General features: G+C 45.6%; 1 protein-coding gene across 2 annotated transcripts in view; it reads right to left on the bottom strand.

Annotated features, from left to right (window-relative positions):
- HEG1 (heart development protein with EGF like domains 1) overlaps positions 1 to 19,888 on the bottom strand; it is an 89,952-nt gene that overhangs the window by 26,323 nt on the left and 43,741 nt on the right. Inside the window, exons 8-15 of one of the 2 annotated variants that reach the window (XM_054575181.1) lie at positions 18,350 to 18,466; positions 17,628 to 17,747; positions 13,705 to 13,808; positions 10,806 to 10,864; positions 10,413 to 10,573; positions 6,381 to 6,515; positions 1,497 to 1,539; positions 1,327 to 1,364 (exon numbers count right to left, since the gene is read on the bottom strand). In XM_054575181.1, the coding sequence (XP_054431156.1) occupies positions 1,327 to 1,364; positions 1,497 to 1,539; positions 6,381 to 6,515; positions 10,413 to 10,573; positions 10,806 to 10,864; positions 13,705 to 13,808; positions 17,628 to 17,747; positions 18,350 to 18,466 (777 nt within the window). The remainder of the gene's footprint in view (positions 1 to 1,326; positions 1,365 to 1,496; positions 1,540 to 6,380; positions 6,516 to 10,412; positions 10,574 to 10,805; positions 10,865 to 13,704; positions 13,809 to 17,627; positions 17,748 to 18,349; positions 18,467 to 19,888) is intronic. The other variant, XM_054575182.1, reaches the window with a different exon arrangement.

Here is a 19,888-nt window from a genome sequence, read left to right as displayed (position 1 = left end):
TACTGTAACCTCTTGCTAGTTTGCCGTCAAGATAAAGCGGATGACCAAAGTCACCAGTAACCCTAGATGGATATGTGATTCTGAATCTCTAGAGTCTGGCCTGAGAGTGGCTCCATGCTGAACACCCCAAGGGAGTGTGTTGTCAGTTTTATAGTCAGGACTGAATTTGCTTTACTTTATTTAATTTACTATTTATATATATTTTAAAAAGTACATAATGAAACTTACTAAAAGAAAGCTTTATGAGCAAAGAAAATATTGAGGATGTAAAATGCAAGGTACACCACCAAGGAACAGAAACTGGGGACTTTAATACACATTAAGTTTTAAAATGTCTATTTTTGGTCTAAGTAAACTTAGAATATGGACTGTTGGCATGTTTATGTATAGAATAAAGGACAAAGCTATCCTAAAATGTAGTACTGAGTGTTATTATTCCTATTCCATCCTATATCCAAGGATACCTTTCATAATTTTGAGGGTGATTTCAATTTATCAGTTATCCATGTAAGAAAGTGTCAATGAAAGTGACCTTAAGTAAATCACAATCACTTTTTCTTGAAGAACTAAATTAGATGTGAAACATACCACATGCACAGTTACCACTACCCTACCCTGCCTACTCCAGGGAGCGTGAGCATCAGCCAGCAGTGCCTGCGAGCCTGTCTTGAGCCCTGAGCCCCGGCTACGACTGCACTGGAAGTCTCTAACTCCCCATGTTCTCCCTGCCTCATCTGTGTTCCTCACTGCAGCCTGACTTGATTTTCTTGTTCAAGCTGCTTCCTGTGCTAAGACCAGCCAGTTCCACACTGGATACTGACCAGAGTCTCAGCTATCAGGCTGGCCATCCCAAACCCAACAGTTTGGTACCCTACACTCTGCCAACCTAGTCCTTCATTCTTCACCTTCCTGTCCCCAGCCACACTCACTGACTCACTGTCCTGAAATACCATGGGCCCAGGCTGCCCCAAGACCTTTGCTTAAATTGTTCCTTCCTTCTTCTTCCTCCCTACATACCAGTCAAAGTCTTCCAAATCCTCCAGAACCATCCCCTCAAAGAAGAACCCTGGAGGTTCTTCTATTCTCCTGGGTGTGGCCCCTTCCTCCCTGCCTCACATCTCACACCTAATTTACTGTATTGACGCTCCACAGTCAGAGCTATTTAGGAACGTGTTTATCTCCCCTACGAGGTCTCCAGCCCCTGGAGAACACTCTGCTTTCTATATACCACCCCGCGCAGGAGCTGAGACAACAGCCATCTGAACTGCGGGGAGGAGGAGGCGACGGACCCTCCCCACGCGGAACTCAAGCCTTCTGTACACTTACGGTTTCCACAGTTGAGACCTCCAAGGCCAAATGGGCAACTGCAAGTCAACAAAGAAAAATAGCAAGAATTAATTTCAAATCTCAAAAGAAATCATTGAGGCAAATTTACTAAATAATTTCTAAATAAGGTTTGTAACAAATTCATCAGAATAAATGAACACGAAGCCTACCTCATACAGGTTTCATTTTCAAGCCTGTATCCATCTTCACATGCTGAAAGAGAAGTGGACAGTCCATGAATGTGTCTAGCTCTCTTGGCCCAAACTGACAGTTGATTGAATGCCAGCCACCCTAAAGTCCACAAGAATATTCTAGAACCAGAAGGCCACAAATAACTTTACAATTATCTATTATCTGGGCTAAATACTATGGTCAGCTCAACTTGTAATTTTATTTAAAAAAAGTTTCTTAACTTCTTTGTAGCTCTCAGTTTTGCATCTGTAAAGAGTAATAATAATATTAATAATAATAATATCTACCTTACAGTTCCTTGGAGGGGATTAAGGAAAATAAGGCATGCAAATGGCTTAGCACAGTGCCTGACGGATAGCAACCACCAAATAAATGCTTTAAATTATTCTCCAGCAAGTGCAATGCTCTTTAGAAGTTCTCTGTGGCCCCGTGTAACATTGTATACACAAAGACAAGTGCTTCACGTTCTTTAAGTCAAATCTTTAACCTGCCGCTGGCCCCATGGCCCCCCTTCTGTGAGGTAGTATGTGGCATCTTCTGGACTCTGGTCCTAGTGGTTGCCTCAGTTTTCATAAAAGAAGCTTCCCCTATAGTCTGTGCAGGGGATATCAGACATATCTAGCTTAGCCCTGATCAGCACGTCACCCAAGGACATAACTTTGAATCCCCTGGTGCTTTCCTGCCAAGGGTGGTGGTCCAGCCATCCCTCTCAATGAGCAGCTCCCGAATTTATTTGATCACTAAACACTTTCAACACTACACTCAGGTGATAGAATCTCATGAGCTACCACACAGGTTTGGATGAAAGCAGATAATAAGAAAAATGGCCTCATAGACAAATCCATTGCTGCAAGGAATGTTAAAAATTTGATTCATAATTAATATATGGTATATACTGCAAAAAAAGATCCTGGGTAAGAACCAGTACGTGGTGTAGAGCAGCAGTCCCTGGAGGGACAGCACACATGCGAACGAGGAGGTGTGAGCACCAGCAGCACGCATGGCTGGGGAGAGGCGAGGGACCGGCCCAGCAGGCCGGGATGCAGACTTCCTGCATCCTCCCTTAAGGATCAATGCATCATAATGCTAACTACATAGATGTGTTCAACACTGTTCTTCCTTCTGTTTTTTAATGTTAGACATTAAATATTCCTAGCACCTACTTTATTGTCATAGAGTATAGACACATCACAATAATTTTGTGGAACGGCAAACACTGTTTTAAACAATCTGTATTTCTCTCACAGCAGATCACGAGAGCTGGGAACCTGGACTGTACTGTTCTGACTCTATGGAATCGCTTTTCCTGAGCTACGTTCTCTTGTATTAAGGGCTATCTAGTGGGAGCAGAAGCCCTGGGCAAGTCCGGACGGTATTTATTGTAGGATGTCATGAACCTCATCACCACAGCACTGCTCAGTCACCTCCTGGTGAGGCCACCCCAGAGACACTTCTCTTGGGTCCCCAAGTCTAGAAAGATAGGGATGCTCCTGAACAACTGCATGTTATGGTCCCTACCTGTTTTCAGAAGCATGTTTCTATATTTGCCTCAGTGTCCAGGAAGCTCAGAACTTGAACGAGAGGCCTACCTTTAGGAAACATGCAGGGCCTGATGGTGTATCTTTCTGGATAGTCACTTTCCTCCTAGCCACAACAGAGCAGTCATTTTATTTTTCCTTCAACCTGATTTACCTTTTAAATTAAATCTAAATATGTTACATGGATATTCCTTAGGTGCTTCAATTCTTTTTTGCAACAAGGTAGCACACAATCATAGCCCATTAAGAAAGGAGGAACCAGCCCCTCCCCCAAATCTGGGACATCTTTGAGAGCTGCATTGGCCTGGCCTGTCTCAGGTGAGGCCTTGTCTAAGGGACAAGCTGAGCCCTCCGCCTCCTGGTCACGGAAAGCACCATGCTGTGGCTGTCCTCATGCTATGGCAGGCCATGGGGACGTGGGAGGCCACCCCTGGGTGACCCATGGCTCTGTCTGCAAGGCAACTACTGGCATCCCCAGCGACTCATCCCCACCCACTGTGGCACCAAGGCGGGCTGATGTAACACCGGCCTGTCCTGTCCTAAACACTTTTTCCTGGAAATGTTTTTACCTCAGATCGACCCACCCAATCCTCTTCTGCTGGGTGGGAGCTTTCCACCCTGTGACCGTCAAAGAAGCTGCACGTCAAGTACATCTGTTGCCCTGCCTGCAAGCTGATGGGTCACTTAGCTTCAGAAGTATCCTGACTCCTGATATAACAAAATTTCTTTATTTTGAATGGGCTCATTTGGTTGTTCATCAAAGACTGATGCTACTGTGGGCATGGAGCTATTCTAGGGTCTCTTGGAAGAAAACCTGGTTATAAGTCACTCCAGTGCACCTCATGGCCACCCCGTACAGGGGCTTCGAGCCACGGAGCACTGAAGATGAAGTAAGTGTGGGTAGAGCCAGCATATACACCCAAACTGGGTTTCCCTGTTGATATGGAACAGAAGAAAATTCAACCCCTCTGGGCTTTTTTTTAAAAAAAGGGGTAGAGTCTTAAAAACTCTTTTTGTTCTCTTGCAGGAAACTAACTCAAGACCTGCCAAGCTTGTCCTATCATATTTGCTGCCCTATCATCCATTTGTTCCTTCAGCAGACATTTGCTGAGCATCACAGTGTGCTAAGCACATTCTAGACACAGGTCGCACCCTTAAGGCACTCGTGGTCTGGTGAGAGAAAGAAACCTGCAAATAGGTAGCTGGAATTTATCATGATGCCTACATGACGGAAGGAGGCTAAGACACCTGAAGGAAGGGCACCTACTTTAATTTTATATGATGCTTGGAAAGACTGGTAAAGACACTTATGCAAAGACATGTTATGTGAGACACTGTGTGTGTGTGTGCGCACGTGCATGCATGACAAGAGAACAATACAGCTATGTTAATGAACAACTACAAAGTGCAGAGATTTAGAAAACACACCCAAACCTCTATCTTACATTTATTCAGAGGACCGACCCTTGATTTGCCATGTCCAAAAGGGGGACTCCATTTTAAATACCCCTGTGCTCCAGCACCAATGGCCAGAAGATGTCACTGCTAACCCATCAGGACCCAGGTGACAGGGCTGTGACCTGTGGAGATCCCAAATGTACTCGTCAGAGGCCTGACAGCCACAGATGAAAACCGAATGAGTGAGGATACTGCAGAAATGAGGCTTCGCAGCATCTCAGCAACAAGCCCAAAAGCTAACCAAGGCTTCTTTGTGCGGCTTCTTGGGTCATTACCTGATGAGCAGATTGCCAGTGCCTGTGTCACTGCATTTGAAAATCTAGGACAGCTCTGCAATTGCTAATGCTAGACTGTAAGTGACACAATTATGATGGGGAAATAGAGGGGAAGTGGCTCAGGCCAGCCAGGAGCAAAAGTGGCAGGGCCACACTTGAGGCCATCAGAAACTGCAGAGGCATGGCACGCTCGGGCCCGCACGCCTACAAGCCTGCGCTCCTGCCCACCTTCCCTCCCCTCCCCCGGCCGTGGTAAGGTGCCCCAGCAGAGCGATGTTAGCAGCAGTCGCCGTCCCACATGAACCAGGGCTCTACAGCCCGGTTTCTCAGAAGGGCGAGGAACACTTTGCGTTAAACCAGGTAAGATGGAATTAGAAAGCACCATCTCTTCGCATCAAAGCAGCAGCCTGCCACGGTGCTGAGAAACACTGTGAAGCTGTCAGGTATCACGGCTGCTGCCTGTCATGGAGCACTGGCCCTCTTCTTCCACACCCACTGCAGAGCCCGCATGCAGAGCTAAGACTGTGCACTTTCAAAGCCCTTTGTATATAAACCTAAGTCACAGGGTCTGAAGCGCAGGGTGAGAACACTGCCCTGAAATCTATTTTTGTCCTCTCCTGATAGAATGAGTCCCTTAGTGGGAAATTTTGACAGATATAAGTGGCATGCCACCTTTCCTGAGTATGCAATTTTTTCTCGGATTTCAGTACACCGGTCACCAGGAGGAAAAGTGAGCCAAACACGTTCTAATGCCATGCGATGCTTAAAGCTGCGTCCTGGCCTTTACATCGCCATGTTTTTCTCGCGATCATCCACTGTAGCAGTGTTTAATAAGCCAGGCACACAGTGCTCGGCACTTGGATTCATCTCGTGTTAAAGCACTACTCAGTGAGCAGCCTTTAATCTCAAGCTAAATGAATTTAAGCCTCACCTAAAAGGTTTGCAGAATTTGCTTTTTGCCCTCAAGCACTTTATGAAACCTTTTAAACTACAACTCATTGATTCAACAACAACCTGGGTAAAAGATAATAGTAAATGCATCTGGTGTGCAAAGTACTGCTGTTGTACTGCTTTCTTGAATTCTTAGAGGAAACTGAGGTTCTGTGAAACAAAGTGACTTGCCCAACATGCTGCACGACCGGTGCTGCTGAGGTGGCCTCTGACCCATCTGCCTGATTCTCATCAGAACTCTGTCTACTGAGCCACAGGTGCTGCTAAAATGTACATGCTTGTATTCCATGCTTGTATTACAATTTTAAAAGATTAGCAGAAAATAGAATAAAGCTTTGGGAATTGAAACAAAAGTTTTCTGACTTCCTTAAAGCGGTGGGAAGGGAAAGACGCTGCCACCACAGGCGTTCCATTCTCTTTCCTTCCCTTCGAATCCAGTGGCCAGGCCAGTGCAGGGCCAGAGATAATCCTATTATTCCAAGGAGATAATGTATTCTACCCTGCTGTGAGCAAAATAAAAAGAACTGGTTACCCTAGGTTTAGAACAGTCACACCTAGAGCAGGAAGAGAGCCCCGGGGCAGAGAACAGCATCTATCCTGTCCCAAGATGGGCCACAGAACCCCTGAGACCCTGCGGTACCTCGGCAGGAGTGGTCCATCTTGTTGAACTGAAAGTAGCCCGACTTGCACTGACACAGTGCGACACCATCCAGGTCAGTGCAGATGGAGGTCTCTTTGTCACATTCTGGAGTCTTCCGCTTACACAAGCTGCCCGCTGGAATGGAAAAACAAGACAGTGAAACAAAACAAAACCTGACAGACTTCAAACCTTCAGATGCATAAACTTTCTATTTTGAGAGGCTCTGAGAACAATTTTCCAAAAAGTGTTCAACAGTACACACCCCTCTCAGAGGTCCATTCTGCCTTCTGCCATGCCTCCCCTCTGTCAGCCCCAGGCCTGCTCCCTGAAAGTTCGCGCGGTGCGCTGTGAGACAGAGAAACCCGGGGGGAAACAGTGCTGTCCCCAACCCCAGCGTCCACTGCAGATCTGGCCCCCAAAGGTGTGGCATCTTCTTGCTTAAGGACTGCAAGGGGGAGACTGACACAAACACCAAAGCCATGACCACACTCTTCTGAGGAAGATGAGGGACTCAGAAAGCATATCTCAGAGCCACCTCTGTGCCGCCGAAAGGGACGCAGCACACTCCTGTGGAGGGTAGCTTGCTACCTAACACAGACGATTCCATGGAGAGGTGTGGAAGATGAGCTGCTGTCTGGGGGCTGCAGTTTAATTATGTCACCTGTCTGCCGCCCCACTACAATGACCATGTCTTCAAGCGTATCTGTCTCTGCGTCTTCAGCACCTTGCACAGAGACTGGGCCACACAGCGCCCGGCACAGACATGCTGAAGGCGGCGTCAGACCACCAGTCACCGGGTCAGCAAGGGAGACAGGCAGGCGGAGGAGTGTATCTTTCAGACCTTCTACCTCCTCTCCCTATTTCTTACAGTGTATCTACCTGTCTGTGTCCGGCCCTGAGCACGTGGGCCATGTCCATTTCACAGATGACAAAGAGTCATTTCATTATGATCAAAAAAGCACTCGTGTTGGGCATGTGGCCCTCCCTGAGACTGTACTCATTGAACCCTCTCTGAGATTGCACAGAGCAGACCCTCTTGGAGGCTGTATGCAGTAGACAGAACGAGGGCGCATTTTACCATGTAAGATAAGCCCAACTAAAAAAGATACACATAATTGGGGTACACAGACAATAGGACAAAAATATAAAACCAGCTGGAGAGTAAGCAGTAGCTGATTCAGACCCACGCACAGGGCAAGGCAAGCCTGCTACATGCTGTTGTTGTTGGCAGACAAGTGCAAGTTCAGAATGGGGAGAGGGCCATGGAAGAACAATGCATATTGTGCAGTGAGGATGGTATCTCTTCTCCCTTTTGCCCACCTTAAGGAAGACATCAACCTATTCATACACCTGCTCTTAACACAGCAAAGCTGACCCTCCGGGGCAGGTTCTGGTGATGGGAGCTGACACCCCCACAGGAGGGCTGGAGTGTGGGAGGGGGTCCCAGAATCAGCCTACTTTTCTGAGTCTTGAGAGCTTGGGGCCTGGTGGACGGCCTGGCCACAGGGAGGTAAGTTTAGGACACAACTTTAGTTCTCAACGCCAAATTTCCTGTCTTTATCAGTGGAAGCTGACGTGCTAAATGAGAACCCTGTTTGTGTGTGTGATAGAATTTCCTTTGTTTATTGCGAGGAGTTTGTATTTAAGGGGGAATAATAAAAAATGGAAAACCTCACCAAGCAAACACTGCAAAGCTGGCACCAGAGAGGTCCCAAAACCCTGCAGTCCCTCATCTGTATTTTCTGAAGGCCCTGCCAGTCCTCGAGCCTTAATCGGGAGAAGCACCCCCAGGGCTAAGGGCTGCCCAGGCCAGCACTAGCCTTGTCTGGCAGCCAGCCTGAGTTGCCTGGCCTGATTAGGTATTTTCTGGAACCCAGTGTGGTGTTTGCCTTTTGTCCTGCCCATTCATCCGGCGTGCTGCCTGAGGCAACCCTTCCCTGCACAGAGGCAGGTTCATGGGAAAGCAAGAACAGCTGGCCTAGCCTCTGCGATGGAGGAGCTGCTATCCTAAAAATTCTTTATTAACATTCTATCACAAATCCATCAGACGGAATCACTCAGAATCCCATTTGCATTGCAAGCCCAGCAATGTGACTTTTCTACATCCACACTTCCCATGGTCCTGCCTGGGCATAACGTCCGCCACACAGGCAATGAGAACTTCCGTAAATCTAAGGCTAAGGTGCCGCATGGGGGGTTTCCAAGGATTCTAAACCTCTCAAGGCATGGGCTGTGGGGTTGTGAAAGGTAAGGGAGTAGGTATTTTGTGAATTGAAAAGTAAAAACCCGCCTTTCGAATGGCCGTGTCCATTGTAGCCCGGTGCTGCCCAGAGGTTGGAAACCCCCAGATGTCAGAGCCTGAGAGCTCCTGCCCGCCATGCCCGCCTCTCCCACACTCAGAAAGGTGAGCCAGAGACCAAGCTGAGTGTGTTGGCAAAGCCTGGAGAAGACCTGGGATTAAAACAGAGAAGTGAGCCTGCAATTCACGGGCTCTGAAAGGAGGGGCGAAGCATGTGTCGGGACAAGGGGCTATGTGGGAGAGCTGTGTAACTTCTTCTCAATTTTGCAGCGAACCTAATACTGCTCTTAAAAATTAAAGTCTTAAGAAAGAAAAGAATGGGACCTCAGCCAGGAAAACAGGAGCTTTCCCATGAGCCTCAGACATCCAAGCGGTTGGAAGAATGGGAGTCTGAGAGTGGGCAAAGCTGCTCCAAACAGGACCTTACAAATCCAAGTACCCGGACACTTGATTTGCAAGGCATGAACTGCATTTACTGGGGACAAAAATGTAACCTCATACAATGCTGACCACAGAGGATATAGTCCCTAAGTGTATGATGAATTCAAAGGTCCCCTTCCTACTCGCTAGGGAGGACAAATTGGGACCCCTGAATCACAAAAAGAAACAAAGTAAAACCAAAGAGTTCTTGCCTCAGAGTTCAGAGCACAGTCTAATGGGACATGAATTTTTAAGCTAATTTCCCAATGATTCTGAATGATAGCAACTCTAATTCCAGAAAGTTTAGTTTAATTTTTTTAAAGGAGTAACTGGCCCTGAAATAGGCCAAAGATTTATCCCAGAGTGAAAGGTTAACTCCTGGCTCGCAGGCTCTCCAGTGAGGGCCCTGTGGAGAGCACGTAGGACCAGCACTCACAGAGCCCCAACCCACAGGGAAGTCCTGGATCTACCAGCAGATACAGCACAGAACCTGCTACCTACAACTTGGGTCAGCGTCTGGGCACCAGAAGGGAGGTTCACACAGACTCCACATCCTACTTGTGTAGTAAAATGAGCTTAGCAGAGCCCACTTGGGTCACTTATGATACGGCAGCAGGGACAAGCCCCCTTTGTGAGGAAGCACTTTGATTCCAGCAGCTTTCCCATCCCAGAGGCAAAACCTCCCCTCCAAGACCCAAATTTGCCTCTGAACTTGTTTCTAACCCCTTTCTCCATCTGCTTTCTTTCTACTAGATGCCCCGCAGACACTTTTTGACAAGACAGGTAAAGCAAGAACAAGAAGAGGGAGGTTATCTTGAACAACACTGGGCAGTCTTGTTCCTGTGCTTTGGTGATGTGCAAATAAACAAAAATGGCAGGTAATGCTGCACATGTTTTTTTGTTGTTGTTGTTTTGTTTTTTAACATAATGGCATACATATCCCGATGAAGGTTTGGGGTATTGACAAGCAGGTACACTCTGTGTGTGAATGTTTGTCTCCCCAGAGAGAGTAGGAACTTCTCAAGGGAAAGAAGAGTGATTTCTGCTTCATTACATCAGGTCCTGTAGAGGAAGAGAAGGGGAAGCATGCCAAGGACCAGGTGACTTCAAGACTGTGTGTACATGCGTGAGTGCATGCACGCATGTACAAAGGTGCACACACACAAAGGTCTTTGGCTTAACACCCATTTCAAAGATAGCCTGGCTCTGTGACAAGCTTTCTTGGGCCTGAGAGCCCTGAGTGCTTTACATGTCCACGCTAGGTCTGTGCCTAACTGTGTGGGTGAGGTCCTCCCCGAGGGCCTTTCTCTTACCTCTAAAGATCCGCCTCTGAGACCCCAAGAGCTGGCAGACCTCAGCAGAGGACCTGCAGGAGTTGACGCATTTCTGCATCCCGTCAGCCAGATCAAACAGCGTCACATTGGAGGCCAGGGAAAAGGTTGTTTGCAGCGACATGACCACAGCGCTGGACTCTCTATAGGCAAAGTGTGTAGGTTTTTAATTGTTCTAAAATGACATGCGGGCCCCAAGGCTTTTGAAAAACAAGTGTCATCTCCATTGTCTGAAGAGGAAATGGGAGAGCACGAAGGTCCACTGAGTTTGGTCACATTGTCGCTTGGTCAAATCAGGGCCCAGCTTTATTGCTGTCACTCATGTAAGAATATCCTCCCCTTTCTAAAGACTGGTTCACAAGCGAATGTACTTACCTGGAAGCATGAGCTGTGGATCGGGTATAACCAGGTAATGTGGAAAAACACGTATGTAACTGAAAGGAAGAACAGGTTTGTAATTAACTGTGAGTTAGACAAAAGCCTTAGACCTGGAACCAATTTCCCATTTTCAGAATTAAAAAGGCATTATCTAGCCATCAAGTCATCTGCAGGGGGTTTTACAGAAGAGTGCTGCCCTATTCTCGTTCCCTTCTCAATGCCTTCCTGCACTTACACTGTTTTCCATGAGTACAAAGGGAGGGAGGCAGATAGTAAATCAGTGGGGAAAACCTTGGCAGGAACGATGTTCAGAACAGCACCCTTGGATGCAAAACATCTTCAAAGCAGCAGATCTCTTCTAAGACCCAGGGTTTCAAAAAACTCACAGGCAACTGTTTATTTGGACTTTGCATAGTGAACAAGCCTCATGAAAAGGCTGGCTCCTTTCAGCTACCCAAGTCTGGCAGGCCCTACACAGACCCTTCTTAATCTACAATGAGTTGACCTAACTCAAAGATAGGTCCTCTTCAAAAGGCTCTCCGCAGGAAATTACATTACGTGGGTCAAGGACTGACCCCTTCTGTTGAGAGCAAATTAAGACTGACTGCCTGTGTTTTCCTTGTGCCCTCAGAGAAAGCAGGAGGTCCCTCCAGGGCATAAAGAAAGTACCATGCCTGATTCCCTGTTCTCCCCACTGGGGGCCGGGGATTCCTTTTAGGCAGCAGAGGGTCTCAATACCTCGACCAATGCAGATCGACCTGGCTTCAAAGCTCATGTGTCAGATACATCTCACTCTTCAGAAGATTCAAACACGGGATGTTATCAAACCCTTTATGGCTTTGAATGATATTGCTTTATACTTTGATAGGCAATGATTTATTATTAGCATTATTACTTAAGCTTTGTTTTTTCCCCAGGTGGAAACAGAAATGGCACACTTTAGAATAAAATGACACCTTGGGAAAGGCCACTTGAGCAGCTTTTCCAGTCTCTGCCCAAATCTTCACTAGTTCTTGGGGAGGAGAAGTCACTTAATTAATACATTGACACTGGGTAAAAGTTAGCAAGTCAGAGTAGTCACTGAGCACTGTGTGCGCACTGAGCACTGTGTGCGCACTGAGCACTGTGTGAGCACTGAGCACAGGGGCAGTCTGACTACAGAGGCAGTAGTCAGACTGCCCCTGGGCACAGGGTCCTGAGCCCCTGTACTCTCTTAGAAGGAAATACTGACCTGCAGCACAACCAAGAGAGAGGTGCTATGGAGTGACACTACCAGCAGGTATAGGGTTAGAAGACATGGAAGTTGACATAAAACCCACCATATAGAAAAGAAGTTAACCTGGTCCAAAGAGAGGTCTAGCCCTTGGCTCCCGGGAGGTGCTCTCTAACTAAGCCTCTGGAATGGCCTGCCTTTGTTTACCCGGAGGCTTGGGCCTCTCCAGATAGTCTAGAGACGTGAATTATGGTGAGGACTTTGAGTTATATGACATCTCCTTGACCTCCAGAGGGGCTGGAGACTGAGGTCAGCCATATGGGCAGTTGACTATGTCTACATATTGGCTCTAATTTTAGTATATGTACCGCCGAAGTGAGCACTACATATTGTCTCTAGACACCAAGACTCAAATAAGCCCCCGTGGTTGGCCATACTCCATAACTATTACACACTTTTTTTTGCCAAGAGGAGATAACACTGTCCACAACTCCATGGGGAGAGAAACACTGGAAGCATCAAGTTTGGAGCCCTCCTGGACTCTGCCCTACATGCCTCTCTTCCCTTGGCTGATTGTAACCTGGATCTTTTCACTGTAATAAACCATAACCGTGGTATAACAGCTTTCCGTGAGACCTTTGAGTCCTAGTGAATTATCAAAGCTGAGGGATCCCCAAACTTGCAACTGGTATCAGAAATGAGGGCAGTCTAGTGGGCTGTTCCCTAACTTTTCACTTGCTCTGTGTGAGCTCAAGAGATGTCATTAACTTCTAGAGCCTCTCAGTTTTCCATCTATAAAGGTGTTAGCAATACTTCTTGCAGAAGTGAGGTACCTTGTCAAAGCACCTGTCACAGAGCAGATGTTCAGTAGATACAGAAACAAGACTGGAATCAAAATTTTATACAAATAAAATCCACAGTTCCTATAAAATCCTATAGGTTTTGGTTAATATAGTAACTCTCACACATAGAGAACAAGTAAAATTGAAATCAGAAATCAGTTGATCTCTGAAACTTATTTTAATGACAAACTTCAATTTTCTAAACACCAAACCTTACACTCAGGTAGCAGCTGAGAGGCAACATTTACTATCTGAGTTTCATTTTCATTTCTTCTTTCTTTTCCACTTTTCTTTTTCTTTCTTTTTTTCTGACAAAAAGTAAGCAACGAGGGAGAGAAGAATCCAAGTCCCCTAGATAGCCTGTGCAATGCATTCTCAACCCCGGACAGTTAACTACTCCGGCTCTGGCATTCCCTTGAGGAAAAAGAGCTTCGTCCTTTCCATGTCCCTAAATACAGAGAGCGGTCCCAGAGCATGTCAACAGCACATGGGATAGTAGGGTTCTCTGGGTCCTTCCTCTTTACCAACAGCTTTTACAGGTTCATGGCATCTAAACGTCTGTGACTATCAGTTTGCACATGGAAAAGAAATGCCAAGACCCTGATAAAGGCTGTGCACAAGGACAAACTTAAAGAAATGCTTCCACTGGAAACTACTAATTCTCAATACCTCCCTTCTACTTCTGAGAGGCCTTTTATTCCACCACGGCGTCTCCCTTTCAAATATAACAGAAATGAACAGCACAGGAGATATAGCCAATCCCCAGGAGGTTCCCAATTCTGAAAGAAATCTGTTCTAGAAGGCAAAGTACTAGAAGGAAGATGTCTTTCAGAAAACTTACTGTTTTGGTGATCTCATTTTCAACTTCACGTAGGTCTGAATGTTTTTCCACAGTGGTGTTAAGAAAGAGTTTCTTTAATTTAAAATCTGTTACGAAGGTTCTAACTGAAAATAAAAACATAACCTATTAGGCTACAAAACAGGTTGACCTACACCCCTGTGTGTATGTAACTTTCTGGGGCATCCAGCTTTACTCCACCTCAAAGGACCACCTCTGTGCATTTCTCTCTACTGGAGGGTGGAGACCACCTCTCCCATCCTGGGCCCTTCTCTAGGGAAGTGAGCATCTACTGAGCTGAGCTGAAGGCTCAGACTGAGCAAACCTTTGGGCGAGAGACTCCAAGGAGCCTTTTGTGTATGTGGGAGGACTGCGGAGAGGAGCCTTCTTGATGTCTCTCTCGTGGCCTTCCCATAACAGATGCCTAACAGAGCTGTGACAAAGAAAAAAGATGAGCTGGCCTAAATGACATATTCCTGGAGGGAGACGTGGGGCTAGACATAAATAATGCTCACCAAGCCCATAAAGGTTTAGAGGGAGGAAAGCTCTTTCACTCTAGGTCTTTCAACAAAGTCCTCACCTTCAAGGGTTTCCTCTTCTCACTACCGTCACCCCCATCAACCCCTGTTCCTCTCACTCAGAGGAAACGCCCATTTTTTCACTGATAAAAGAGGTGTCCAGAAGTCAGAAACTTCCCAAGGTTGCACAGCTTCCAAGGGCCAAAATTAATATTTAACGTCACGTGTGCCCATCTTCTGGGTTCTTCTACACCCTCAGCCCCCTTAGGAATCTGATATTCTAAGGACAGCCAAGGGGCTAGAGCAGAAGGTTCCAAACATCTGTAGTGAGACCGCACTCCAGGAGGCTGCCAGACTCCATGATTATAAGCCACGTAATGAAACGACCCATATTCAAGATAATGTTGGATTCAGACATGAAAGGAAGCAGCCTCATTTCCAAGGCCCATTTCACTCATAAAATAAAATTCTAGTTAACGTCAATTTGTGCTGATTAGGCCTGAGGGGAATGGAATTTAAAAATGGGCAGGCAACCAAAAATTAGTATAGCCTGCTTTATATCTGGCTCTTATCTTCTTTTATATTAAATTGTTATCTTCCCCTCTGGACAGAAAAAAAAAACAACAACCCTGAAACACAGAAACCTCTGAAGCTGCTCTTTCACAGAAAGCTTTCTTGCTGAATTAAAAAAAAAAAAGGGGGGCCCGCAAATGAGCCAGGGAAAACATTTAACATCTTATACTTACTGTCTAAGGCCCTTAATCCTTATTTAACATCTTTTTGCTTGTTCTACAGTTCAGTGAAGCCAGCTGCTAAGGACTCTTTCTGAGCAGCAGGGAGCTCTTTGAAAACATTCTTGGCCAAATGAAAGCATTTCAGCATGCTCTAATTTGCATGTTCCTCTAGTGTTTATGAACAATGAAGTTAATGACTTGAAAAGGGAAAGATGATTGTTAACACAATAGACCCACTCTCCTCCTGGATTGTGGGGCCTGTGGGACACTCCACAAACAGGCTTCCAGAACTGTCTTCACATCTCACAGGCACACAGGTTTATACCCAGACGCCTTGTATAGAAACATACAGACTGTAAATGCTAAGTACACAGATCCCTTCTGAACCGTGACAGTGAATGTGGCCTCTGCTTTCGGTGTGAATGTGAGGCTGGCATCACGTGGCATCTTCCCAGCCCCTGCACTCTCCCCAGGCACACAGGCATCCCCACCTCTGCAGTTACATCACTTAGCTTTAAGGCAATTTTTTTCATCAGATTTAACTGTCCACTTACACAGGTTATCAAAATGACTTACGATCCATAATTATTACTCTGTATTCAGAGTGCTTTATTATTTTCAACTCTGGTCCAAGCAGTCTCAGAGGTTAAAGGCTAATGTTAAAAAAATACCTCGCACCTAGAGAATTCTACTGTTTTCTTTTCTCAAAAATTTTTATAAGAGTTTATTTGAACCAAATGGCAACATATGCCAAGGAGGGCTCCTGAAATCTCCCGTTTTCAAAACTTGCTCAAATACATTACTTTATTTGATCTTCACAATAACCCTGAGTGGGAAGCAGACAAGGGGATAATCTGAGTTCACAGATGGGGAAACGGAGGCTCAGGGGTCACGTGCTGTGGGTGGGGCGCTGCAGCCGGAAGCGGGGCAGGCGTACTTTCCGTCCGGCTTCGGGACAAAATCTTTTCCGTCTTCTCCATTCTTAAACCAAAAACTCCTGGCTTATTTCTTATGTGGTGTAACTAAATGGAATAGGTTACCGAAAGCGAATAAACTATTAGAATAAGAGGAATTCTTGATTTGGAGCGATATCTATATTCCCAGAGTTTTCGTTCTTTAAATAAGGCTTTGATTTGATCCTTGTATTTTAAACAATTTTCAAAATCCTACCATTATTTTAGTAGGGTAGCAACTGTTGTGATACATTTCTTGGCCCCAGGTGGAGCCACTCCTGTCCAGGGTGCTAGGTCAGCAAACTGACCTGTTGGGGCCCTGTCAGTGCTCTGTTTGGCCAGTAGTCCATCCAGTCCGCCAATCCCCATACTGCACGCCAACCCTGGGCTCTATACTTATTTCCTTGTTCCTTGATCTTTCTAAATAAGGTCAGATACACAACCCCAGCCAATCACACACTGTTTCCACATTGCCACTTCTCGCCCTCTAAAAATTCACTCTTGCCCACAGTTCCCCAGGAAAAGTGCTCCACAGTTGGCGAGGCACTGTACTCTCCCACCCATGAATTGTTTTCCTTCAAATTAAGGATGTCAAACTCGTTACTAAATTGCTTTAGTTTTTTAGCCATTTGACACAACCTTCTAAAAAGTCTGATGATTCCCTTCAGCGTACAGGCAATAGGAGTTCATGCAAATGATATTTTCAAAAGATGAAGACATCTGTTCTCTCAAAAAAATATTTACTGAGTACTTTTTGTGTGTCAAGAATCACACTGCACGATTAAGGATGATTCAAAGTTGATTCACTTTACCTGCCAGTTTCCTTACCAAGCTTAGATAATAACTCTAAGTTCTTCATGTCTAATTTTTCAACAAGTTATGTGTTGAACTCAGCACTCCAATACAGGGTTACACACTGCGTGCAGGAAAGCTCTTACGATTAACACATTATTGTGCAAAAGAAGGAATGTGGGCTGGAAACTTGGCCTCCAATCAAGCAGTTGTTTACCGTTGGCCACTTAGCACCTTGTCAGGGCTGTAGTTTTCATGTGGATTGTTTACTTCTTACTCTTAAAGCGGTGATTATATCTAAAATCAACCAAGTTTCATGAAGCTATCAAATTAGGAAACAAAAGATGACAAATTGTATAATACGATTATGACAATAGCTTTGTAAAAATATGTCTGCCCGTGGACAAGAACATGAAGATTGATTTTAAAAATGAAAAGAATGTGTGACTCTGGTAGGACAATCAGGTTTTTTCCCTCTTTTTTCTCTCCCTTAAATGTATTTTTTAAACTATGTGGTTAGAATACCCTTTGATATATACATACATATTTATTCCTAACTGCAGGATGGAACGATTAAGTAAAAATTGTTATGCACAACTGATGGCATATGTATGCACTCATTAAAAAGTTTGTATAATATTTTCAATAACATGGGAAAATGCTTAAGATGTAAAGTTTGCACAAATACCACATAATTTCAACTGTAATAAGAATAAAATGCACACTAAAAAAAGTTTCAAATAAGGCGATATATTTCTAAGTGGTGGAATAATAGGCAGCATCGACTACTTCTTCCTATATTCCTCATGTTATACCTTGGATAAATATTGATTTCGATTACAGAGAAAAACAATGTTACTTTTTACGTTACTTAGCAAAATATATTGTGGTGTAGAAAGAGTTCCAAGACAGGCTAACTACTCTCTTACCCAAATTGCATATTCCTTTTTCCAACTGGTACCCAACTGGGCATCTGCAGGTGAAGGATCCCTGAGTATTGTTGCACATGGCCAGGGGTGGGCAGGGGTTCGAGAGGCACTCATTCACATCTGCAGAGGACAGAAGAGCAAAACCAAAACCCATTACAGTAAGCACTGACTGAGGGCCAAATGGCACCAGGTGCAGCGGGCCCCCAGAGATGAGCCGGCCACTACCCTTGTTCCCAAGGGGCTACCAGACTAGCGAGGGTAGAGGCAGCATGTATACAGCTAACTATACACACAAGGCAGGATCTGGAAGTACAGAGAAAGTAGCAGCTTTTAATGGAAGGGAGGATTAAGACTGTTTCAAATAATATATGGACTAAGACTAGAAGAACTTCAATACACAGACATACGTGGGGGGATTCCAGGCCGAGGCCCCAGCAGAGCGAAGGCCGGGAGCAGGAAAGTGCAGGGGCCGAGGGGAGCTGTGGATGGCCCCGGGGGTGGGAGCAGAGGGAGCCCACAAAACGAAGCCAGACCATGGAGACTTGTCAACCTTACTGCCTGACGTCATTCTACCCATAGCACCTACGCACGTTAACTCTTAGGTAAGCAGGGAATTAATTGGAAAATCTCACTCCCCTGCATTTTGGAGAAAAAAAAGAATTTACTGCCTATCTCAATGTGCTGTTGGACCGCAGACCACCGGGGACGACCTTCCCTCTTACCCGCACTGCAGTCATCCCCTTGCCAGGAAGGGGAGCACGCGCACCGATACCCACGGCTGGTGGCGTCCACAAAGCATTTCCCGTCGTGAAGACAAGGATCAGGGTCACAGCTGTTCGCTAAAAACACATTCCAGGAATAAAGCAGTTAACCACACAGGAAATGTAAAGGCAGCTCTAGGTAAATATTTAATTCTCCTGGCTAATATTTGATCCTTGCTTATTTCGGTTTACTTGCCCCGAAAGGCCACACTACTAAAATAGAATGGGTTCCCAAGAGGAACAGCAGAAAAACGGTGAAACTGGATTCCAGCACTCGCTTGTGCACAGGCACAAGCAACAGACGACTGGATCCCTGAATGCAAGAACTGGTTCAAATCCAAAAGCTACTTACAGGTCACTCCATTCAGGGTTGCCAATTATATTGCCTTTGCGATACTTGGAAAATTCTACTTGAATTAATGCCCATTTAAAACACATGTTAAGTGGAAAAGGATCTCTGATCACCCATCTTCCTGCTGCAGATTTCCCTTTATCCGAAGTGCTCAAAATGTAACAATGTGTGGGCCTCCACAGGTTGTGCAATCATTTAGAAAACCTTCTGGAGCTGAGCACTGCGATGCCTCTTCTTCACATACTGTAACAAAGCGCCTACATGACTCATCTAGGCCCTAATGATGCACTGGCTTCAATGTCATCTTGGACTCGCAGTTCCCAAGGGCAGTGACCACAACCCTCTGTTTCAGTCTGTATAATCCACACTGTCATGCTCCAGTTACATAACAACTGCCTAATAAAGGTTTCGGACACATATTTAGAAAAGCCAAAACCCACAAAATAACTGCCTCGTCTCCAAGGAGAAAATCGGTGGTAGGATGAGGAAAAAGAAGGCAGAAATCAAGAGTTCTTACTCCAAAAGAATAATCCTGAATAAAACCAAATCCTGAAAAAACCTAAAGATTGTGTTCCTAGTCCTCACTGCTATGTTCATATACCTAAAATCACCTAAGCACAGCAAGTATATATCCAAACACTGAACGCATGGATCCTGCCACAAAACATGTTTCCAGCCAGTAATGGTACTCCTAATACTTGCCCACAGTTACCATTGCAAGAGCCATCAGCTCTAAGGGAGATCATGTATGTTTGGCCACTGGCAATGAAGCTCTGTGAACTGTGAAGCAGGGATCCCACATTCCCAGGTGAAGGATCCACTTTTCACTTCCCAGAGGTGCTGGGATCACTGTATAAAGGGCCACCGACGCATCATGGCACTGTGGGGCTGGTGGGGACAGTGTGGTCCCTCCAGTCACCACACTGCCGATGGCTGATTCAGGTGGAACTCTGCCACTAACTGAGCTCACTGCCCCAGTCACTACAGAGCATTTCTCGTCTTTTCTTTTTCCTTAAGATGTCAGTCTCCATGTCACCCTGTCACCAACAGCAGTTCTCCTTTCCTGGGTCTGGACAAGCCAAATGTACCATTTTGAACATGATATCAAATGATAAACCATCTTCCTTCTACCTTTCCTTACACAGTAA

Source organism: Pteronotus mesoamericanus, unplaced genomic scaffold (genome assembly GCF_021234165.1).
Source record: "Pteronotus mesoamericanus isolate MK-2021 breed Mesoamerican mustached bat unplaced genomic scaffold, CSHL_Meso_final contig_27, whole genome shotgun sequence".
Classification (NCBI taxonomy): Eukaryota; Metazoa; Chordata; class Mammalia; order Chiroptera; family Mormoopidae; genus Pteronotus; species Pteronotus mesoamericanus.
This window is presented reverse-complemented; position numbering and strand designations above follow the sequence as displayed.